Below are 24,589 nucleotides of genomic sequence, written 5' to 3'. Positions count from 1 at the left end.
AACTACAGCTTCATACATCTTTTTGTATGCTATAACTTCCTGTGTTGTTGAAGTCTAGTTTTATTCTGTCATTTTCCTGTTAAGTGTGCTATATAGCTTTTCTTCAAATTAATATTTTCACCTACTGTAAAATTTGGAGAAGAAAACTTTTTCCAGGTGTTTCATTTTAGTATGTAAAAAACCACTTAAATGATTTGTGTGCTTTGAGGATTGAAGATAGCATAAGCAGTCTAATGTTTTAAAAGGTTTTATGGGGGTCAGTCTGTCAGTGAAGGGTAAAACACAGAAAATGCCTGATGGTACTGAAGGATAGTTGAAGGATTGACTCTTGTAACCAGTGAAAATGATTGCTTGATATAAAAAAAAAAAAAGGCAAGTTATGGCAGCTTGTGTGTTTTTCTTTTTTTTTTCTTCTAGCAAGTTGTTCATCTTAACTTGGCAGAAGATTGCATGAGCAAGTTCAAATCTAACATAGAAAGGCTCTGTAAAACTGAACAGGTATGTTTAAAAACCCCACAAACCAAACAACAACTTATTGCAAATGCAACTTTTTTGTTCACAGGTTTAGATGCTTGTTTTTAACTGACAAAAGTAGTGTCTCTTGCCTTTTTTTTCCCCCCAATCGCTTTTTGAGGTAATAGTATTAAAGCTAAGTGAGATATACAAGGCTCTTACTCTGCCAATAAAGAAGGTGCTTTTAGAGTTTTGTTTTTTTGTCTTTGAATCTGGCTGAGTTGTGTAAGGATCATCTTTGTTTGTTCTTTGTTCAAAACTCCTATGAAGTTACCTTACTATCTTCTGCAGAAGGAAGCCCTTTTAAAATGTCTGGGAAAAGCACCTGTTAGGGTGAGGCATTACATTGTACTACTTATCTGAAGTTAAAAACTATAACTTAAATTGATAGGAATTCCAGATAGCAAACATTTTAAAATGTTTGAATGTTATGTAGTGTTGTTATAATGTTCTAACTATTGAAATAATTATGTCAAAGACTTGTCATACTGAGTTTAAATTGATGTAGCTTGATTGTTTCCTGAAACCTATGGTTTAAAAAAAATGCATTTCAAAGCACACAAAACAATGTGGGTTTTTTGGTTGTTTTTTTTTATGAGTACTCACTAAAACCATGTTTTGTTTTTTTAATTTAGGACTTGGCTCTTGGAACTGATGCAGAAGGTCAAAAAGTGAAAGATTCAATGAGAGTCCTCCTTCCAGTTCTGCTTAACAAAAGTCATGAGAGCTACGACAAAATTCGAGCTATTCTCCTGTATATCTTTAGCACAAATGGTATGATAAGCTGCCCTATTTTTTTGTTTTTCCACCAGTGCTATGGACTTCAACTCAAGTTTTGGGATAGTCCAGTATTTTTAGTTAACTTAAATATCTCTATTGGAGTTGATGGCCAAGTTTAAAACGAATACTGTCCATCCTCTGTAGCTTCTCTTCTCTCAAATTAGTAGCAAAGATACTATTGATAAGGAGTTAGGAGGTTCAATACAAGTGCAGATCCATACAGTGTTTTAGCATCATTCCTGTGCTTGAGTGTGTGCAACAGTTTAAATTTTCTTCTTTTCACATAGTATGGAAGCTGTTAGAGGGGGAGCTTCATGTCCACTGCAACCTGAAAATTAAGTCAATGGGGAAGAATTTGTAGTAGAGGAGGAGGAAATTGGCAGAATGTTGGTCTGAGGAATCTATAACAATATTGAGTTTTGGTCTCAAAAATGGACCATTAAACAAAACTTTATCTAAAGTACAGTATTATGTTAAACTTAAAGTAGACTGGCCAAATAAAAAAAAAAATCCATGACTAAATAACAGCCCGAAATGTGTGAGACAAAATTGGTCTTACTCACAGTCACATGGTAATTAAGTTGTATGTTTTCCTTATATCAAAGGAACTACCCAGGAGAACTTGGACAAGCTGATCCAGAATGTACAAATAGAAACTGATAGTGATATGATAAGAAATTGGAAATACCTTGACGTTCCTGTTATCTCTTCAGTAAGAATGTATTTATTTTTGTAATTTTCTACTACCCAAGCAGTTGTCTACAGCTCTTTCAGCAACTCTTAGCAGTATTATCCAGGTTCTTTTTTTTGGAAGCAGGCAGTTACTAGGAATTCTTGTTTTTATGATGTGTTTAAGTGGTAAATCCTTTAAACAATTAACATGAATAATTTTCAAAGTAAGATACCTATAAAGTTCCCTCTAGAATCATCAGATGGTGATTTGAGCTAGTTGGTTTTTTTGAAAATGCCAACTTAGTTCCTTGTCTCTGAAATTAGTATTTCTAGTGTATCCTGAATTCTACAGGTATTAATTGTTCTTTGTTGTTATTATTATTTCTTTAAAATTTCCTACTGATCCCCTCTCCCCCACTACTAACTGGTAATAAGTTTCAAAAATCCAAATACACTGCACAATACAACTATGTTTTGAAATTTTTTTCAGTCTGCTGCTCAGCAGCATAAACACCAAAGAAGGGACCGTTCTTCAGAAGAAACTTACCAACTTTCTAGGTGGACGCCTATTATCAAAGATGTTATGGAGGTAAATTTGACCAACTAGTTAATTCATGGGTGGAGTGCAGAAATTTATTCAAGTGAGCAGTTATAGCCAATCTTTTGAAATTCCAAAGTATTTTGTTAAATATGTCTGTTGAGCAAAGTGATCACTTCCAGTTTGTCTGTAGTACAGAACATTAGACTGCTGTGTGTTAGCAGTGCTCTTTACTGGAGGTCATTTTAAAGGTGAAGCAAATGAAAGTGAAAGCAAAAAGTCTTTTTGAACAGCTTGTCCTGTGATTGGCAGTATTTAGTGTAATTTAAAGATCTGGATTTTTTTTTTTTTTTCTCCAGTGGGTCTTTAAACTGTAATTCAAATCTAACCTGTAGATCGGTAGAGGCTTGAAAATGTTACTTGCCAGAAGTGTAGTTGCTTTGTTCTTAAACCTCTTCCTAAGTATCAGTTAGTGACTGATGTCAGACAGAATAGTGAGTTCACTGGACCTTTAGTCTGACCCATTACTGTTGTTCGTAGATTCTTGGTGACTTTCACATGTTCCTCTGTGTCTTCAGGGAGCCCTAACTTCTCTCATATACTGCTATAGAGACATTAATTATGTTAGGATCATTACAGATGAAAAGCTGCTAGTGAAATTTGAACAGTTAAATCAATATTATGTTTATAAAGAAAGCATATGTACTCCCAATTGCTTGTGAAATACAGAAGCCTTGTAAAAATTCTTAACATTACGTGGTCTAGCATTTTGTTACATAGGAGTGTTGTTCATGAGATGCTGATTGGGACTGGTTGTTCAAAGAACTTGCATGTGCTGGCATTTAAATTCCAGTTAGACATCTTACTGGAAGTTGAAACTTGGTGGGTTTTGGGTCTCCATGTTTGTTTAAAGTGGGTCTTTGTTTTGCCCTTCAGGATGCCATAGAAAACAAACTAGATTCAAAAGACTGGCCTTATTGTTCCCAGTGTCCTCCTACCTGGAATGGTTCAGGAGCAGTAAGGTAAATAATTTAATTTCCTGAAGCATAATTTACCCAATTCTCAGTGTTGTTATGTACATTATAAAGCATTTTAAAAGTGCGTTTACAAGTGGTGAAATCGTCTAAGTATGGTAATGTTAATGTGTAAAACTTATATTTTTATTTCATCGAAAGCATACTGAAATTGGTTGTTAGTTTAATAACTCTTCTTAGCCATATATAGCTTTTTATTTGGAGTATCTCCCTTTTGCTTTGAAGTTAGAAATAACATTTCCATACTCCCAGAATGAGAAATTTTAAACTACTGAGCTTTTTAGGGTGAAGTAGTTTCAGGAATGGATTATCAGTATACTGTGACTTGGGCAAAAAGAATTTCTTCTGAAAGTTATTTCTGCTGTGGTAGTGGTGGTGGTGTTCTTAAAGTTAATGACTTCAGTAAGGTAAACTCAACTTATGTAGGCCCCCTCATTAGGGAATATGGGCCTGTTAGACATTTGACCCCTGTTGTCGGGATGATTTAGAGAAGTTGGAGGTCTTGAAATGAATTCTCTGCTAATGAATGTGAAATGGTGTGTTTGTGTACTTGCATATTTACTAAGTAGCACTGAGAGGTGATTTTGGAATTTCTTTTTTTTAGCTCACTAACTTGTACTGTGCCTTCTTTCTCTTTTTAAGCCCACTAGTCCTTGAACCTCATGACCAATACCTGCCAATTTGACTGCTTTATCACTTGTGGCAGTGTTATTTAAATGGTGAGACAGCTGTATAGAGATAAGAGTGTTTCTAACGCAGGAATGCTCACTGTGCTAATCAGATGCTGGAATTCCTAGGGAGGGAAACATTATATAGATCCTAAATGTGGAGAACACACTTCAATTGGAATTTGTACCTTACTAAATAAAAGACAAAAGTTACAGGTACACAGCCTTAGGAAAATAGTTCTGTTACTTCCACTGCTAACAAAACTGTTGGTGTGTCCTTACGTTCCTGGATATGCACTATGATGGTCAGTGCAAGGAAACAAACACTAGGGCAAGTCACTGTACATTGTAACTGGATCTCTGTCTTGTAGGCTGGTGAAATCTGGGAATCTTTTAGGCACCCTAGCAAAGAGAGATCAGGACTGCAGATGATTTAATCTGAATGTGCAATTTACTATATATATGTTAGAAAGCATAATGAAAATAAAGCATAAGAGCTTTATTTTTATATTCCTAGCTATCTGAATCTTACTTGCGAACAGCCGAATATTTTTCTTTTAGAGATTCTTTTCACACTTGGAGACTGAAAAACCTAAGACTCTAGCTTTTTCAAATGAACCCCTCATGAAAAACGCCACTGGAATTGCTAGCATGCAGAATTAAGCTGCTCAGTAGAAGTCCTTTGTGTGTAAGCTGTGTGCAGCAAGGTTTCTGCTTTGTATTTTTCCCCCTTGTGGTAACTGAATAGTTTCCGAGTAATGTGCTAACTTGTTCTTGTTAAAATTCTTTTAATTATCAATTCATCTAAGTTCTTTTGCTGCAGTTGTAATCAAACCAAGAACTGCGTGACAGAAATTGTTACTGCTTAAGTGTATAACTTTTACCAAAATTAATCAATAAAGCTATATAAATGTCATCTTACGAAATCTTTTACAGTGCTCGCCAGAAACCTAAAGCTAGTTATCAAGATGAGCGAAAGAGTAGTGCAAGACTAATTATATTTGTGATTGGAGGAATTACATATTCTGAGATGCGCAGTGCTTATGAAGTTTCTCAAGTCTACAAGTCCTGTGAAGTTGTTATTGGTAAGCTTGTCTTGGGAAAAGAGTGGTATGTAGGGGTTTACTACATGTGTTTCTGGAAAATGTAAGAATCTTTTTTTCTTACGTTCCCTAAGTTGGTTAAGTAAGCTATATATTATATAAGTGTATAAGCATATTTCTTAAAGCTATGCACTTAGGAAGTATCTTTTCAATTTATCTAGATTGCTTGATGTTTGGATTTTCTTTTGCAACAAGATACTAGGAACAATACATACAGTTATGCTCTACAGAAGAATCATCATGAATCATGTCAGAGAAATGTATTATTGAAATAGCCTCATGTATAGCAAAAAGGTTTTAAGCAGACCTATGTTGCCTTGCATTACGGTTTCCTCACAAACTTTTGTATCTGGCTGTGCTTTGCCTTCAGGTACGCTTACTACTCTCATTGCATTTGGAAGTAGTAGAAAAGCTGGCAGACTAGTGCAAAATTACTCACTTCGGGAGAAAGGGAAGATAACTGTGGTGTGGGTGTCTGGTGTGTTTTGTTTTGGTTTTTTTTGTTTGTTTGTTTTTGTTTTAAACACCCACCCACCCCACCCCCCAAAACCAAACCAACCTAAAAAAACTTTTTCACTGTAGCTCAGTTGACTTTGCAACATTTTCTAGTCCTTGTCATGGTTTCTTCAGAGACTTTACACAAACCACACCATGATTTATAGCTTTTGCCCTGAAAACTGAAGTAATTGCCCTAATCTTCTTAAGAATCAGCAGTAAATGCATGAATTACCAGCTGGGGTAGTAATCTCTTAGTTAATACTTCAGAGGCAGCAAATGCTTGTTCCATCAGCTGCTGTGCTTCAAATAATCATTTCCTATAATGCTGTTTAAATGTAGGTGCTAAAACATTTTCATATATGATATATCAAAACAGAGCTCCTAAGATTTAGAACCTTACCAGAGACCTGTATCCATCTGCAGTGGCAGGTGGTGTCTGGGTGCAGGGTCATCTAAAGCATTCTAAATTGCTTGAGATGCCTCTGTTTGGCAATTAAATTTAGTCTTGAGTTTTGAAAAGGATTATATCTATCTACCATAATTTTAAATAAATAAATACTCTTCTCTAAAGCAATGACAACCTTGATTCTGAGATCTAGAGTCTGTTACCTCAAAATAGTGGGGGGTGTTGTAGTTGTGTGCATGTATGGTTCAGGTTTTTTGATTTATTTTTTGTTTGCTGGTTTCATTGGTGGTGGTTGAGGTAGGTTTAATGCTAGTCCTAGTTTTGAGTTGCAATGGAAAGACTAGGACAACAGGAATGTAGTTTAACAAGACTATTTCTTCATCTGAGACTTGTTTACAAAACCATGTTTAGTGTAGGTCACTTGCTGTAATACCTGGCACTAACCATCTTCCCTTTTGTTTAGAGATGATTCTTGTAGTTTTGTTTGTAATCCTATTTTCCAAGGGAGGCTGATAACTGCCAAATTTCCACGTGGCTTACTGTAAGATGAAAATCTTCCTGTATTCCTGATCCAGAACTCAAGGAATATTAGCCCATTTGGATTGACACTACTAAAACTAAAGACTAAACTGTTCAAGACAGCCCTAATCTTAAACAGTTGAGAGTTCCCTTTATAACTGTAGGGTGACCCTTCACAGCAGAAGTTATAATCGCTGTCTGTGAGAACAAGAGAGGTAGTTTGTGCATTCCTGAAGAAGAATAAGGATTTTCTTTGCTGGTCCAGACTTGGAATTTGTTGCAAATTTTTCCAGGAAATGTTAGTCAGTAAAAGCCAATTTTCTGTAACTGATATTTCTGTCGAAAACTACTGTTTGCAATAATCTTTAATCCAGATGGTTTCTTGATTCTAGGATAAAGCCTGTCATTAACTTGCCCTTTCACAGAATGGGCAGATTTCTTGCAGGCTGGGACAACTGCATACAGTGAAAGTGGCCCAGGTTCAAGCCTATGTTTCAAACCAGGCAGAGCAGGGACTTGAAACTTATATCCAAAGAAAAGAGTCCTAATCTGGATGTCTGAATTTCTTGGTGTGTGGAAGAGGGATGGTGCCTACCTAATGATGACATTTATATTTATATGATGATGCTTTATATGATAACACATGAAAACACTTTGAACTGTTCTACTTTTCAGTTTTCCAGGTACAGTAAAAAACACTGGCATGAAACTGATTTTTTTTTTTAAATTTATTTAAAGAGTGAATGTCTAAAAGTCATAATTTCAGACTGATATAGTTAATACTTATGTTTTTTTTTCAGGTTCTACTCATATTTTGACACCTAAAAGACTACTGGATGAAGTGAAGAGCCTTAGTAAACCGAAGGATATGGTGTGCATTAAGGATGAATAGAAATGGTGGTGTTCATGATGCATTAGGAAAAGACAAATAGTATGTACATATCCTTATGGAATTGACTTTTCTAAATACTGTACCAGGACACTATATGGTTCTGACTAATGGAGTGTAATTTAAACTTGCTGCTTTTTTGGGGGAGTAGAAGGCAGAGAGAGGAAAAAATCAACACATGTGTTTCTTAAGTTGTATTTAGTATAGACAGTGTTACACTGTAAGTGCTTTTTCAAAAGGGCATGGTCGTTCCTAACAAATTATGCTAAAAGTTATCATGATTACATATAAACTGGAATTATCTTTGAGAACTGTGAAATCTTTCTATAATAGAGTTTATTTCTAAAAATGATTAAATTAAAAAGGGCCTAGGTTCTTAGGTAGAGTAAAATACCTGTAAATATGAGTTTATGGTAAAAATATTTCACAAGTGCGGTATCTTAAACTGTAATATTTTCTGTAAAATAACTCTCTGAAAATTCTTTAAATATATGTAACTGTGAAAAACCAAAAGGTGTTTTTAGATGGTGGTGGATAAGGTAAAAAGTTAATCACAGAAGTACTAAGCAGTTCTAATTTCAATAAATAACTTTGGAGAAATGCTGCAACTGTGCACTGAAGTACACTTTATATTTAAGTATATACAGGGATTATTCTACAGCTTTTTAAAAAAACTTTGACTTCTTACAAACTTTCTTATGATTGTGTCTACATAGCTTGTCTGTTTTAGAAGTTGAATTGCCTGTGATATAGAAGTTCCAAAATTCTAAGTGTAAATTCTCTTTTTGAGGGAGCGGGGGCAGGGGAAAAGGAGGGGGAAAGAAGGGAAGCAGTTGAATCTTTCAGATTACTTGGTAATTTAGAAAAGAAAAGCAAAAAGTAAACCAAACGCCAAAACTTGATGCATTCAGGAGAATTTACTGTTTTCTACTTTGTTACATACTAAGAAAGAAATACACAAATTTGTGTTGAAGGGATCAAATAAATTCTAAATTGTATTAATTCTCTAATACTGGTGACATTTAGATTTGTCTTAGAAAATTATTGAAGTAAAATTTCTAAGTAATTAAAATTACTAACCTTTTAAAGGGATGTTGTATTGATGTGCCTTGAAATGTTAGTTTGTTGTATGTAGAATGAGAGAAATGTCATAATGAAAAAGAATAGATTACTTGGGTTTTTTATTTACATTTTTCCCAACTGTAAGGGTATTAATTTTTTTTGTTTTGCAGAAAGGTGGTTTTGTTTCTTCTCCCTTAATTTTGCCCTCAGGTTAACTAGTAGGTTAAGAGAATATTTTTGTTGGGTAAGTTCATTCGAAGTTAATTAGAAGGTGGAAAAAGGTCAAATTCACCCCCTACCTCAGAGAGGTTGAAACAGGAGAACATCATGTAATGATTTCAAAACGTTGCAGGACATGGGACACGATGAGGATAAGTGGCTGTAGCATTCAAATGCGTGTACGTGAGTTAAGCATCTAATGTATGCTGACTTTATTTTCAATAGGAATACAGGAATAACACCTTTTTAAATTAACTGGTTCATCAAATGTGCGTCAAAACTTAAAAAATTTTTAGCAGAAATATCTATAATGTTTTTCTGAATTCTAGTTTCGAACTAGAATTACCACTGTAAAAATCCAGAGTAGAAGTATGTATTTAAGAAATGCAGTGTTCAACTTTTTCTTACTAAAGATGCACACTTCGAAATCAGTATTAAACAATTATGCTTAAATTATATGTAGTCCTTATACTTTGGCAAGTTCGGTGTAGAAGCTATGTCTAGTTGCATTTTTTTCCTATTCCCAAAGCTTAAAAGCAATACATACAGAACAAAATAACCAATATCAAAGCGTCCTGCTTAAGGACTGAAATAATTGATTTCAGTAATATATAAAATCCATTGTATTGATGTTTATTTGTTGCATAGAGTTGAAGAAATGTGAGCTTGAAATGTTGGGATTACTTCTGCATATTCAGCAGTTAAGACTTTTTCCAAGTGTCTGCTTTAGGCTGAAGTGCTATCACCAGCTCAAAATTTGATAGCTGATGAGTACAAGACCATGAGTTCTGAGATTTGGAATCCATCACCTGCTTTTCCCAGAAGGCAAAGCCAAACATTACTGTAAAGGTGGATTAACAGAGATGCTTTAAGATCAATCTGACAGCAGTATGTAAGCCAAAACAGCTCCTGGTTTCTTACAGGAGCTTGTGAAGGGAGGGGGCGGGGAGTAATTCTTGTGAAGATGTTTATTTTTTTCCCAATGATCATCTTGGCTAGATCAAGAATTGTTTTAACAAGATCAAGAATGGGAAAGAGTTGTATCAAGATAAACATCTCCCCCCCAAACCTAATATTTTAGCACATGTACAAGGTATATAATAATTTTGAAAGTTCCTGTTTTCATATTATACATTTTAAAATAGATACCTAGCCTGTACATGTGGGCCCAGATTTGCACAGGCACAGATGTTGCTCTGATTACCCTAGATAATAAAGATGCATATTTCCATGTGCGATTTATTTCTTAATTTGAATCTGGAAATCTGGACAACAGTCAGAAATGACTAAGGCAAATCAAAGGTATGGAATGATTTCCATGTCAAGAACGGCTAGAATAGGATCCTTGATCAAGGGGAAAAAAGGCAATGGAGGAGTTTGTGATGGAAGCCTTGAAAAAAACATGTTAGTGTGCAGACTGAAGAGACAGACGTGTTACCTTCCTATACAGCGTGTGAAGTAACACATGAAACTTGCAGTTGTCAAATTAAAAACAAAAGGACCTTTAGCATCTGAGACATCACACAATAACAACACACTTTAAATTGTTACATGAGGGCAAAAAACCTTGACATACATAAGAGAAAAATCTTTATATGGCTATTAAATACAAAGATACTACTACTGATTTGGAAGGACTCTGAGCTTTCAGTTTGCCAAAAAACGTTCTGAGGAAATATCGCTATGTGCTTGTCTTACTAAATAGGTTTGTTCTTAGGCATTTGCTGTCAAGCCCAGGCCAGCAGGTTCAGACAGTGACCCAGGATAAACAAAAGGTCTAGCTGTTCTTGTGGTGTGGAAAGATTTCTGGAAGAGGTTCATCTTTTTCTTATTGGATCTAGGAAGCCTTGCAGCAATTACTTCAACTATTAAGTTCATTAGCAAAGCAGTAATAGGGACATTCCAAATATTAATCTAGCACAGGGGAGTGAGCCTTTCACTATCCTGTACTGTCACCTTAAGCTAAATAAAGCAAAAATGTGGATAATAAGCAGAGACAAATCGAGTTATAAGGATACACATAAAAGCCTAAAGGAGAAAAGAAAGGTTAATGGTATTTGTTGGCTGTGAAGTGTGGAAGAAGCCCTGAAAAAAAAGCCATTTACTCAGGCTAGTAAATCAGTGGTACACAGCAGCAAGGTTAGCTACCACTGCTTGCATGAACAGAGTCTGGGTTATCTCTGTATCCATTAACTAATGAAACCACTCAGGTTTCCCTGAAAATGACTGTCCTTTTTAAGCAATGCACTGTCACTTCTAACTTTTTTTCCATCAATCCCTATATACTTTGAAATTGCTTCAGTGAATAGCATCCCTGATAATACAAGGCTGTTAACTGTCTGCTTGCTTTCAATTGCTGAGGTTCAATGGATTTCAGAAGGAAAATAATGTATGACTTTCCTTGGCCCACTGTATTTCTACAGTATTTTAAAACTTTCCAACCTACATATCAGCTAAAATCTCAAAGCCAGATACATGTGACAAGGTAAGGAAACTACATTGAAGAAACAGACAATTTAATTGTTAGGAGCACACAGACAACAAATGGTATTACTCAGTTACTGAGACATGCAAGGAAGTATCTTAAAAACAAACAACTCTCAATGTAGGACACTCTAAAACCAAAATAATTACAAGTGTCAACTCTGACTTGGTATGTTAGCATGATGCTTATAGATGTCTTGGGTGCAGAGGCTGTTTTCCCTTTGGTGTGCTTAAGCAGCTGCTGTTAAGGTGTGGGAAGAAAATATGTGGTAATGACCAAGATTTATTCTCCTATTTGGAGGTGGGGGGAAATCAGAATTCAAAAAGTTAACTTTGCTTGTTTAAGCCAATTTTCATTAAGCTGTCTTGAGTGAATGCTTAGAGGAGGTAGCTGTACACAGTAACGGGGTTAGCCAACATACTAAAGACTTTCAGTAGAATTAGTAATTTGTTTTCCATTTCGGAGACTGAGTGTAAACATGTGGAATACCAATATGCTCTGGTTTGGTTTAGTACTGATAGTTATAGAACAGCTGGCTAAGTCAGCTAGCTGACTCTCTGATCTTTGTGTTTATCATTTTATATTTGCAAAGATACTGGCACTTCAGTATCAACCAGCAAAACAATATAGCATTTGAAACTGGGTTACTAAAGCTGGTTTTTTTTAACTTTAGCTAGATCTTCTGAAACCGCTTGTACCATTCGTTCTGTAGCTTTCTTCAAACTGTTTGCTGTCTGTATGGCATGATCCAGAGCAGAACTTAAAATCTGTTGGGAATAATAAAATATAGCCTTGTTAATACTGAAGGCAAATGTTTGTGTAGGTATAGAATAGAAAGTGATGTTTAAATAAGGTTCTGTGTAGCATTTTAACTCTGAATACATGTTGAGAAGTAAAAATTGAGCCATGTGATAGACTGCTCCAGGATTCAAGTTGGAAGTATCTGTTACTTATTTCTCTCTTTGATTGTGTAATCCTCTGAACTGAAGGATATTTACACCTTTCTAAAGTAGAAGACCCAGTGTGGTGCATGTTTGTGGTGTTGAGAAGGTTTTTCTTTTAGTTTTGATAGTGGTTTGTATGGCTAGGGTGACATTCTTTATTTTAGTATATGAAACATAATTCTAGAGGTAAGATCCTGTGCTCCTTTTCTGTCCCTTTAACCATTTATACAGGGACTAAGTTGCATAAAAAATCTGTAACGTACTTGTATGAAGTAATACACTAATATATAAGCTAAAATAGTTGGGTTTTTAGCTCCCTTCTGTTGTATCCTTCAATGGACTAGACATGCTTAGATTGTAGTAATAAACTTGCTAAGAATGGGATGTTCAGTAGTGCCGTGATGTGGGGATGCTCTTCCTGAGATAGTTGTGTGGCTTTTAATTTTCACTCTCAAGTCTTACATTTGCATTGGAATCATTGGCATTTCTGTTTCCGATGTTGATTGCAGACTTCTTGCTGGGTAAGTATTGATGTGAAAGGATAATTTTACCATATGTGCTTGAATAGCAGGTTTTGGCAGCCTCAAAGTTTTGCCTGAAGATAAGATATATACAATGAAACACAAACAATTTTAGTAAGCAAAAGAATTTCTAAACTATGAATTAAATACATACATCTTGATAGCATACTCAGTTCCAAGTTCATTTTACAGTGAGTAGAACTTTTCATTTAATTGTAAAACACAGTCCAGCATAATTTGTGTTACATCTGTATTGCAGTAAGACAGAAAACAAATATTCCAGGATGCAGTCAGGAAATCTCTCGTAATAGCATCACATCCTTGGTGCTGTAGCCGTCTCTTACGGAGTGGTCTATGCCATTAATTCTCAAGTGCAGCTACTGTACTTCCAGGCAATTACTGCTATTGAGTAATGTGTCAAAAAATACGGTAACAAAACTTGTCTTGAGGTCTAGTCTGTGCTACAGATAAGAATCCATTTTACTTCTCAAGACTCCCAGTGTAATTTAATGTTAACAACAGTTAAAAGTAGGACTGTTACTTACAAATAATTGGTAGCAAACAATTGCATCTTAAATAATACAGACCTGCTTTTGAATCTGTGAGTAGGAACATCTTCTTAATAAAGTGAAATTTACTTTTTTTACTACTAAATGTGTTGGCTAAAGAAGTTGGGTGTTTACTCTTCATTAAATTAGAAAGATTGAAGAACTACTCTAAGAATTATACTTGCTTTTACGGTAAATATTTTAATTTCACTAGTGAGTAAAATTCTAATATACAGCATGCACTGCGGAAGAGAAAACATTTCTCCTGCTTACAATACTGGTGAGGTCGTTTTTTTCCATGCTGAATCTTCAACAATGGCATTTTCTGTTGTACTACATACAGTTACTGCTACAGCTTACCTTGCAGAAAGTCTGTTTACAAGTTCACATGGTTGTTTATTTTTTTGAGCCTTTTGAGTGGAGATTGTCTTCTGTGGATAAGCTGGAGTTGTTGAGGCCATGATTAAATCAAAAGCAAAAAAAAAAATTTTCTATGTATTTAACATTTTTCTCTATTTAGCATAAATAAAAAAAATCGGGTAACTATCACTGCTGAATAAAACTTGAGTATGTTTAAGATTTTCTGTAAATGAGGACGGATTAACCTTTTTGGGTTTGCTGTTGAATTTTGTTCTGTAGCAAATGGTATTGCAGATCTATATTCCATTTCATACAGTGAAAGACTGCAGGGGGAAAGTATAGAATAAACAGATTCTCATAATCCTAATTAAATGAATACTAGTTCAATTTATAGTTTTACAGTATTTATATAGAGAAGTAGCTGATTTATACTTTCTTCCCACTGTTGAAAATTTTTTTCTGCATGCAATTTCTTACAGTATAGAGAGAAGAGTCTGAGAAGTGATTTTAAGAGCTAGATGTTCAACATTTTATTATTTTTTTCTATATTAGGCCTTCCTTGACTTCATTGCATGTCACACAATTTGAGTGTAGAGCTGCAATTTTCTTTATTAGTTGTTTACATTGGGTAACAGCTAGCACTAAAAAAGTTGGCACAGTAATGCCCAATTTTAATATTCTTCCATGTGGTACTGCAAAATGAGATAGTCCTGTCATAAATGAAATATGAAACGGGCCCCTCTCATGAAGAACCAGAGAAGGTTAAAAGGTATTAAACTTGGCCAGGTGTGTAAAAGTTGGATTTGCTGATCTTGCTTTATGAGATCTATACACATCTACTGTTTAGCCACAGTGCTACTGATTGCTTATACTAAATTAAATTTGGCCTGATATGTGCAGTGTGGCTTTCTGCCCCCTAAAATCTAGCCTGTGATTGGTAATTATTCCAGTAACACATCATACTCACAGGATGAACCAGGACTTTTATTTCTATATAGGGCACAAGACTGAACAGACTCTTTGTAATTCCCAAGTTTAAATTGATCTCTGCTTCTTCTAGGGCATCTGCATCTAAGTCCTGAAAACAAAGACATGTTGTTTAGAAAAACAAATGCTATAAACAATATTTTTGTGTAGGTTTTAATATTTTTGCAATAATAATACCTTTTTTTTCTCCACATAGTCTTGTATTGAATGTTTTGTAACTTTCAGTCTCACAGTTGACAAGTTCCTTCCTTTGTGAATCATTATAAGAATCACAAGCTGAGATGTCTTCTGAATCGCTGCCTAAAATCCCAAAAATACATGAAAAAGGTCTGAAATATTAGAAATTCTGGCCTGTGTGCCTGGGCAATTATTTGGCTTTCAGCACCATCATTTCTGAGCCCTTCACTACCATTAACACTACTGCAATTTGAAGAAGTACTTTTTCCTCCTGTTTACTGGTGGGGATTGAACTTTAAAGATTGGCTTTCAGCCCTGACTATAAACCTCAAATGTAGATTTTTTTTTTTTTTTTTTGGTGGTGGTGGTTGTTTCCAGTTCCAGAACTGTGTTTTAAAAAAATTAAGCTCTCCATCTCCTGTCTTTAGGTTCTTGTTTTGAAGGTTAAAATTTCTACAAGTTGAAGTGTTATTAAAACAATGCAGACACAGAGGAATGTGTCAGGAGAGTTTGGGAGGATCTAGTATGGCACTGCTTTAGCTATTGCACAAACCAGCATCAATCATAATGGCCCAGATATATTAAAGTAAGGGCTGTCACAGAGAAGCCAAAAACAAAAGGAAGACCAAAAGTAAGAATAACCTACATACATTCAGACTTAAAACTGAATCTAGGACAGCTCAGGCTATTCTTTTTTGGTTGTTGGGTACTAACAACTTCAGAGTATTCTGCAGTGCAAAGATAAAATTGGGATGCCCCAAGAGAAACAAATGCTGACAGATTCTTAGTGAACCTCCAAGAGCTGGAGTCTTGGATGACTTGACAGCTGACTTAACTAGTTCACAGTAGCCTGTGTGGGCTCTACTTTGGATTTGGTGAAATTATATTATTAGGAGCTGGACTAAGGAAGGGGAATATTTCCAGTCTGTGTCAACTCTGAACGGATCAAAGATTTAGGAAAACTTTTTTCCTTTGTTTTCATGCAGAAAGTTGAATCAAAAACCTAAAAGTGGAAGTACTGATACGAAATGTTTCAGTCACCAAGTTTGGAATATCTTTCTAGGACGTGAAATAAATGCACATAAGGAGAAAAAGCAAAATCAAAGCATTGCATGCACACCACTGTTAGACTCTTGAAAATGTTAGTAATATTTGGAAACTTATCTAAAAATGTGAATTAGAATTATAGAGTAATTCACGTTGGATAGGACTTCTGGAGATCATCTGGCCCAATCCCCTTTCAAAGCAGGACCAACTTAGATGAAGTTGCTTAGGTCCCTGTCCAGTTCAGTTCTGACTGTCTCTGAAGATGGAGATGCCACAGCCTCTCTAGGGCAAATGGTTTCAATGTTTGACTTGACCCTGAGTTAAAACTCTTTTGCTCATATCTAACTGGAAATTCTGTTGCAGCTTGACTGTTGCCTCTTGGTCTGTCACTGAGACTTCCACAGTGAATTTGATTTGGTGTCCTCTTTAGTCTTCTCTTTATTCTTAGTGTCTTGTGCTGTGCTAAGCAGTAACATCTGTTAAAACTACAAAACAATTTTCATGCTGCTGAGACGTGACAGGAATGTGTTTCTTAAAAGGATTCAGTAGTAGGTATAAGCACAATTCTGACTTTTGTATGTAATCACTACTTACTAGGGTTGGTATCTGATAAATCCGTTGGTTTTCTTTGAATGAAGAGTGAACATGTTCCAGTTTTCCTTTCCTGCATGTTTGTATTTCTGAGTATGAAAACAGAATGATATTTTAAATGTACCTTAATACCTTTATGACAAGCCTTATGAGCATATTACATTAATGTTTGACCACCTCTTAGTTGAGGAGAAATCGTATTTACTCATAGAAAGAATTCTGTATCAATTATCTGAAAAGATGGTAAATAGAAGCTTAAATTGAAAAATTAACCAATTGCAAAATAATGACCCCCTTTAGTTAAAGGACACATTCTGACAAAATAACTTAGACTTACCAGAGCTGATAAAAATGCTTAAAAGTAGAGGTCTTGATAATCACAACTTTGAATAGCAAAGTAGTATGAAATCCTATGTATTTATGTGTGTTCACATATGTTGCATCAAAATACCATCAATGGTAAGGATGATATGGTTTCTTAGTAGCTTAGTAATTTTGAGCTATTAAGGCTTTAATTACTACCTTTAGATAATCAGAGGAATATTTGAGATGTACCTTCTGGTGGAACAAGAACCAAGTTCCTTGTTTGTGTTATTTGACATGTATTTTCAACTTGGTGCATACAGGATCAGCAAATTTATTTGGAAAATTTTCCACCCATTCATGAAAATAACGATCAGAAGATTGAGCTAACTTCCTTTAAATGACAGATTAAAAAAAAAGGAAGCTAGGTGAGTCTTACTAGATAAATATTAACACCTGCTCTGTAAAATAATCTGAGAGCATATTTAGATGAACATTACTGTGTTCTACACTGCACGTATTAGAAGATCTAGCTTTGGATAGGGATTTAATTTGCCAAAATGTCAAACTCCAAAATCACCCATGTAGAATTATTTTATCATGCTGACATTTCTGTAAATGAAACCTGACAGATTGACCCTTGCACTTGAAATATATGCAGATGTATAAATATGCTCTCCTTCCAGGCCTACCAGATTAGTTCATGACAATGACAGTTTTAAATATTTTTCATTGCTGAACACTTTGCAGTCATCCCAGTTTGGGATGCTGACATGCATCACTAAATAGAGAACAAAGACAAAGCCTCTTCTCAATATACTATTAAAATAACTCTATGCCATTTAAGTACCATAAACCTTATATCGGTCCACTGAGATGGACTACTTTGTAATATGAATATAATCCTCTCTTTAATAAAATTGATGAGAGTTTTGCCATTTCTCCAGTCATCTGGTATATCACATACTTTATGTGATTTACAGGTGATAAACTTGAAAACAGATCATCCTTGCATTTATATGTATTAAAGACATTATTCAGTGTTTCATGCAGAGTTCAGTATAGAGACGTATCAGTGTACATGCATTTATCTGTTCACTTAGCTGTAGAAAACCACATCTATGACTAGCCAAAATGTAATACGCTTACCCTTTCATACTTTCTTCATCAGCATTAAATTTTTGACTTAATGTACCCTGACTATGGGATGCAAGACTTTCAGCAGCATATTCTTCCTCAGGTGAAAGGAATCTCTGTTGTACCCAGAAGGCAAAACAAATTTATATATGATTGTTTATATTACTATGTATCTGTAACTATTGCATATCAAACAGCATAGTGTAAACAGTGGCATCATTTGCATATCACTTCTATATTGCTTTTAGTTGCCAGCAACTCTACAATTTGGTTTATCTAGTTACAATTCTAACTGTGGAGCAGACTGGACAAAATATGAGAACTTTTTAATCTGTGAAGTTGGAATTCAAGACAGGTTTTCACGTTGTTTTGAGAAGGATTAGTATATATCAATTTCAATGCCTTAAAATGAAATATTTTTGTAGCCAAGCAACTGCTTGTAGGTTTTTGCTCTCTGAACAAATAATTAAGGCAGGCTAGTAAACACAGTTAAGTCTTGTCTGAGAGAAGCAGACTTTATCACAGATTTCAAAAATGTTTGAGAGTCCTTAAATTCTTCCTTTTGGAAACCAATTCAGCAATGTTATGATATGCTGAGCCATCATGCTGTGCAAAAACTGAAGAGGAAAAATGTTGTGTGACCTCAAAGATGAATAAGAATCTAAGTTTAAAAAAAAAATTGAATATGGAATCAGATGTCATACCATTATGTTGGAAGAATGCTTGTTTGCTAGCAGATCTTCTCCCAGGGGCTCTGTTTCTCTTCTGAAAGTTGATTCAGCTCTCTTTTGTAACCTTAATACGTTAAGGGGAAACCATTTATTTTATTTTTCTAATCTCGTTGAGATGATTAACACCCCCCAGGAGGACACAGATGATATCTGGAATTGTTTCACAAAGTTTTGGTGGCTAATGATGTAAATATCTGCATTCCTCCCTTCTTTAATTAAAAATACTACACATTTTGGCAAATAATTTTATACAGGCACTGTACTTTGACTAGTCATTCACATCCTAAATTTGCGTGGTTGCATTGAATTTTATAGAGAGGTATGATTTAACTCCTAGTGAAACTAATAGTAGTGTTTTGGCTTCAGGAAATACTTTGAGGTCTGTAAGGCCCAGAAAGGTAGGAATGCCAGGCTGGAAGGAATTCTTGGATATGTAGTTACAGAATTCTGTAAAAGTTTTATTCTGGAAATATTCCCTTTTCTTTCAGAGATTCCAGACATCTCACGTTTTCTATATTCAGCAAATAATTTTAGGTAAATTTTAGTAAAAACTTCAATAACTGTTTCAAAGTTTTCACTTACATGTGAAGACAAAGATTGCACTTGTCACCTTCTAAAGAAAATTGATTTGTCTGTGGGATTGCATCAGTTGCCTGACTTTTTTCTCCCTCATTGTTCTTGTGAAGAAAGGCAGTTTCAATACCTCTTCTTTCTGGAGGTTCAGCAATGCTTGAAACTGCTGAGCTCTGTACAAAGTAACCATAGCATAGATAATACATGTAGTATGTGGTCACTGCATTGCAAGTATGTGACTTCTACCAGCCAGCATTTTCTGAGTGTCTCTAACTTGGGATTCAGAGAAAAATGTTTTTTAAAATATTGACTATGAAAGCATTTGGTGATACTTACCTGTAGATTTGTACAAGGCCATAAGATTTTTTTTTTGTGTGCACTTATGATTCAGGACAAAATATTACCATACTTAACAGTAAACAATTTTCTATAGCACAATAATGTTTGGTCTTCTAGTAATTCTGCAGTTTAAGAATCTGGAGAAAAGAAGTAATATTTCTTCCAACTAAAGGGTAGTGATTAATTCCCCAAAACAAAGAGAGCTTTGTAAAAATTGAAGTAGCTGCTCGTATTTTCTTACTCTGAATTAAATTTTTTGAAGCTGGGATTAAGAATATTAAGTGTAGCTGTGTTTTTATAATTAATGAAATATTATGAAGTTAGTATTTCATTAAAAAACATTTTCTTTGACGTATCATGCTATCGAAAAACATCGTACTCTTGCTAGAGGACAACATACAATAGTACAACCACATTGATGTTCTTGAGACTTGCATCAGTAAAACAGAATAATTGTAGCCTTTAAATAATAAAACTTACTGACCTCACAAAGAGAATATGATGAACAGGCAGATTCACAGGAAGTAAGCAAAGATGACAAGTTGCATTTGCTGTCATCAGTTTGTTCTTGGATGTCTTCAAGCAGCATGCCAAGTCTAAATATTTCCCCTTCCACCTTTCTAAACCCAATTGCAAAACACAGTTAGTGAAACCTGTATAAAATGATACTGTATTTCTTACTATCATAACCATATTGGGCATTGCAGTATACTTCCCATGGGGGGGGGAATTTATGGAATTCACTGAGTACCTTTTAAGTACTTGAATTAATCAATGAGATATTCTAATTATAACTAGGATGTGTAAAGCCCAAATTTCAGCCAAATCGCTTCTAGCTTACCACATGTAACATGAAGATAATGTTTTCACTTCAGAAAAATTCTTATGTATAAATGAAGTAATAGTTGTAAGACACTCAAAATACGGAATAGCACTTATCTTCTAACCTTTCAGGATCAAACTCTCCAACGTTGTCCTTGTAATTCTGCAGCTGTAAATTACGGTGCTCTTCTCTAGCTGTTAAGTAATTCCTTTCCAAGGCACCGAGGTATCTTTTCAATTGATTTAATGCCTTCATCAATAAGAAATAATTCAATAGCAAATGTCATTATAATTTCGCAAGCCATAGTGATAGCTACTTAAGCTATGTAAGTCAGATGCTATTTGCAGTGATGTTGGCAAGAATTTTCATACTGCTCTGAGTTGGAACAGGACTGCATCTTGTATGTCCACCTAGTACTGTGCTGCTTTATCACGTACAAGTAAAACATTAAACCATGACTTCTGAACTGACACCCTACATGTCAAAATTGATAAATTATATGGCAACTTAAGGCCTTTCACTAATAGTTTTGAGTTGTAATCCTTAAAACAGATTTCAGAATTTGGCCACCTACTGAACACCGTCATTTTTGCCTCTTAAACTCATAATTTCAGACCGAGATGGACAAAAAGAGTATTTTTAAATGTCTGAGGAAAACATGGAGTATCTTTCCAGAAAATTTGGACTCTACAGCCATTTAAAGTGCATTTCAGGTAACTGAAAATACATAAATTAATTTACCAGGTAGTTGTCTTGTAAAAGGAGTGTCTCTTGGGTCATGTGCTTAGAGAAGTCTTCCACCTTCAAGACAGAATATTAGACTTTTACTTGGGATTTTAAAATGAATATGCCAAATGAATATAGCATTTGAGCATTAGTGCAAAGTATATATTGAAACAGAGCTCTTTACTTTCTTTATCAGTTGATCTGTCTGATCCTTTAGTATTTGAGACATCTTTTCTCCTAGTGTTAGTTCTGGCAGTAAATTAGAAGGATTTAGACAGTGTGCTTCTACTGTACCAGCTGCTGGTAATGCTGATGCTGCTGTTCCACACTGTAATCCTACATAATACAAGATCAGATTAATTCATTGGAATTTCTCCCCAAAATGTCTGCCCAAAAGCACTATCAAATTACATAAAATAGTTGTTTGCATAGTTACTGTAATTTTATTTACTTGCTTTTGACAAACCATGTGTAGATTGTATAGAGATAGGAGCATGTACGGTAAAGACTTCAGAGGATGTCCCAGTGTCTCTGGAGTAAATGGCAATGCTGGCATTTGGAAAATCTGACTGAGGAAGTATCTGTTAAAATGAGAACTTCTGTTATAGAAACAATGTGTAGAACACTTGTGAACATAAACAAAAAAATTAGAAATAACTCAAAATACATAGGACAAGTTACTAATATTAATGAAATGTTTATTATAACAAGATTATATAATTCCCTGTGTTTATAGTTTGATGTATGTATAGTGTCTCATTGTATAAATACTTAAATACTTCAACTCTATGTTGTGAAAATCTAAAGAGGATTTGTATAAATGGGAAGTACAATATGAAGGCGTCAAAATAGCTTTTGGGAATATTTAGAGTCCTAGAGATAAAGGAGAATGAATTAAAAAAAAAAAAAAAGTATTTACCGTAGTATTCAGTCTCAGATGGTCAGTATGATTCTGGGTGTCAGCATGCTGTGTGAGCATCTTGTTTGCAGCCAGGAAATAATAGGGAAAGCTATTAAAACTTGTTATATCTTGAATGATTTACTAAGATATAAATCTAGGAATGGACTTAAGTATCTGTATAGCTCTTGTGAGTGAACTCCGTGGCAGGGCATGGAATTGAGAAGTGACTATCTAATTGCTAACAAACTTTAAAAGAAATTTACTACAGTAAGAAACATATTGTCGTCAAACAAATCCTTTAAAAAGAATTGACTTGTCAATAAATACCAATATAAACAGTTGAAGACTGTAAGATGTTATAAAAAGGCAAAGATGTCTTTAACATAAACACAGGCACAGTATAAAAAAATATTTTTAAGAAAAACTTTCAATTTAAAGTACTTATGGTGAATTTGAACATTTACATATAATACTAGAAATAACAATTTATAGTGAATTTTCCTAATGATTTGATAGGATGCTTTATAATAACAAATAATACTCCAGAGCATCATTAAATATTTGGTAATGAATGTTCCATATAAATTCAGTCCCACAGAATTTTATTTGTGAAAGCAATTGTTGACTAAAGCAATATAATCACTGATACCTGTAGACTGCCTGCATGAACTAGTCATGTTAGATTTTACTGAATGCAGAATATCTTATGGTAAACTACCCTTTACCAAGTATTAAGAATTTCTTAAAGCATCTTAATTACCTCTAGCTGTTGCAGCAGTTCTGGAATGCTCATTTCTTTTTGATTCTCTACTTCGGCATTGAAATAGTTCTTATTTTCTGGAATGTTGTTCGCAATTACTGATTTACTTAGCAAAATAGGGAATGATTTTGCTCTTTCAGTGGTAGGAACTGAGTTTATATTGTCACTGCTTTGTGGTACTTTAACTTCTGAAGCAACTTTGGAGAAGTTGGGAAGGCAATAGTGAGCCTGACCTTGGCCATACTTGAGCTCATGAGGTGAAACGGTTTTCTTAAACAGGGTGCTGTCTTTCTTCGTGTTTTGAGAGACATGTGTATCTTCATTCTCATTAATCAATTGTGAATTTTCTTGGCTGCACCCACACTTAACAGTGGAAGAAACAGGTTTTGAAACACATCTATTTTCATTTAGCAAATTTTGATTTTTATTACCAGTGTTTACTTCCTTGTACTTTTCCAAGTGATATTCTTGAAAGTTAGTTGCCCATTGTTCATGTGCTAAAGGGCCTTTGATGTGTTCTGAAGGCTCAGGTTTGTTCACAGAGTCATCGATACTTTCTGCAAAGGATGTCTCTGGTATTGTCTCGCATTCAATTAACTGGCATGCGCTTATTAACTCTCCCTTAGAAAAATGACGCAAAAGGACACTGGACACTTTTGAGTTAGCTAGATGGTTTTTGATACCTGGTTTACTATAACTACCAACTAGTAATTCCTTCTTAAAGGAAGCTTCACTTCCAGGCGTTTCAACTGAAATTCCCCTTGTTCCTGTGGCATCTCTGTGGTGACTGGAGAATTCTTCAGGCTGTGGATGAGTTTCATAATTCACTGTTGCTTTTATGTTTTTGTTATCTTCAGAACAGGCTAAGTTAAAAATACTAGAAATATCTTCTGTGCAAGTACAGTCATTCAAATTATCTGAATTACTATTGTATTTACAGGTTATTCCTACCTCTCCATCATAAGGTAAGTCATCTTGTTCCTCATCAGTTGCATCTGTGATACAGCCCAATTCACCTGAAAATGAACTATTCATTTGGGTTTTCACCCTGTCTGATGGTTTGCACTTCTTCATAGTCTCCATATCCAGTTTCTGTAGAATATGAACGCCATTCCTCCTCCAATTTTGGATAGAACTTTATTATTGCATGGATCAAAATCTGTAATGTATGAGTAATAATTACTTTGTACTTAAATACATTTGAGAATAAGATCTACTTATGTCTTGCGCCTACCGTAGGTTTTTTAGAACCATTCCTCTGCCATGGACGTTCTTGTATTTACGCTAGCGTAAGTCTGGATTAGCTACTGGAGGAAATAGCAAGACACCAAAGTCAAAGGCATTGGGAAAAGGAGAGCGGAGCTTAGTGCCAGGGAGCTGTCCTTGCTCGTTAATCCGCCAGTAGTATTAGAGACAAAAAGACGTGCACGCGGCTAACAGCGGTGCTAGAATTCAACTGTACTTCGTCTGTTCTAAACTACTCTCACGCCTTCTCACACTTCACATCCCCACCACGGCGTGTTTCTTCCGTCTTTGCACCAGCGCAAGAACGCCGCCTGTTTTCCCGCTTCCTTCTCCCCCGTTTCCTCGGCTCCGTCTCTCACCGACTGACGGCACGGCGGCTCACCGGCGGTCCCCCCGGGGTTCCACCTTACCTGCACTCGCCCCCCGCAGGAAGAGGCGGACGCCGCGCCCCCCGGTTCCTGCCAGGGCCAGCCTCGCGGCGGGGCTGTGC

General features: G+C 35.3%; 2 protein-coding genes across 5 annotated transcripts in view; one reads left to right on the top strand and one right to left on the bottom strand.

Moving 5' to 3' along the window:
* Window positions 1-24,189, top strand: part of STXBP3 (syntaxin binding protein 3) — a 39,599-nt gene extending 15,410 nt beyond the window's left edge. For 3 of the 4 annotated variants that reach the window (XM_010563430.1, XM_010563431.1, XM_010563432.1), the window contains 7 exons: window positions 418-498; window positions 1,149-1,287; window positions 1,899-2,005; window positions 2,456-2,554; window positions 3,440-3,525; window positions 5,142-5,290; window positions 7,532-8,374. In XM_010563430.1, coding sequence (XP_010561732.1) covers window positions 418-498; window positions 1,149-1,287; window positions 1,899-2,005; window positions 2,456-2,554; window positions 3,440-3,525; window positions 5,142-5,290; window positions 7,532-7,623 — 753 coding nt within the window. In that variant the 3' untranslated portion in view covers window positions 7,624-8,374. Of the gene's footprint in view, window positions 1-417; window positions 499-1,148; window positions 1,288-1,898; window positions 2,006-2,455; window positions 2,555-3,439; window positions 3,526-5,141; window positions 5,291-7,531; window positions 8,375-23,711; window positions 23,820-24,093 lie in introns of those variants that run through there. The other variant, XR_774103.1, reaches the window with a different exon arrangement.
* On the bottom strand, window positions 11,938-23,937 carry AKNAD1 (AKNA domain containing 1). The gene is made up of 8 exons (XM_010563442.1): window positions 22,855-23,937; window positions 21,378-21,521; window positions 21,209-21,268; window positions 20,592-20,716; window positions 20,105-20,264; window positions 14,924-15,046; window positions 14,723-14,837; window positions 11,938-12,260 (listed from the first exon to the last, which is right to left on the bottom strand). The coding sequence occupies exons 1-8, from the start codon at window positions 23,935-23,937 to the stop codon at window positions 12,034-12,036; spliced, it is 2,037 nt and encodes a 678-aa protein (XP_010561744.1). The 3' UTR covers window positions 11,938-12,033.
* Window positions 24,190-24,589: the final 400 nt, after the last annotated feature.

The sequence above is a fragment of the Haliaeetus leucocephalus genome, unplaced genomic scaffold (assembly GCF_000737465.1).
Source record: "Haliaeetus leucocephalus isolate CR32 unplaced genomic scaffold, Haliaeetus_leucocephalus-4.0 Scaffold166, whole genome shotgun sequence".
Lineage (NCBI taxonomy): Eukaryota > Metazoa > Chordata > Aves > Accipitriformes > Accipitridae > Haliaeetus > Haliaeetus leucocephalus.
The sequence above is the reverse complement of the archived record's forward strand: the minus strand, read 5'-3'. Positions and strand labels throughout refer to the sequence as shown.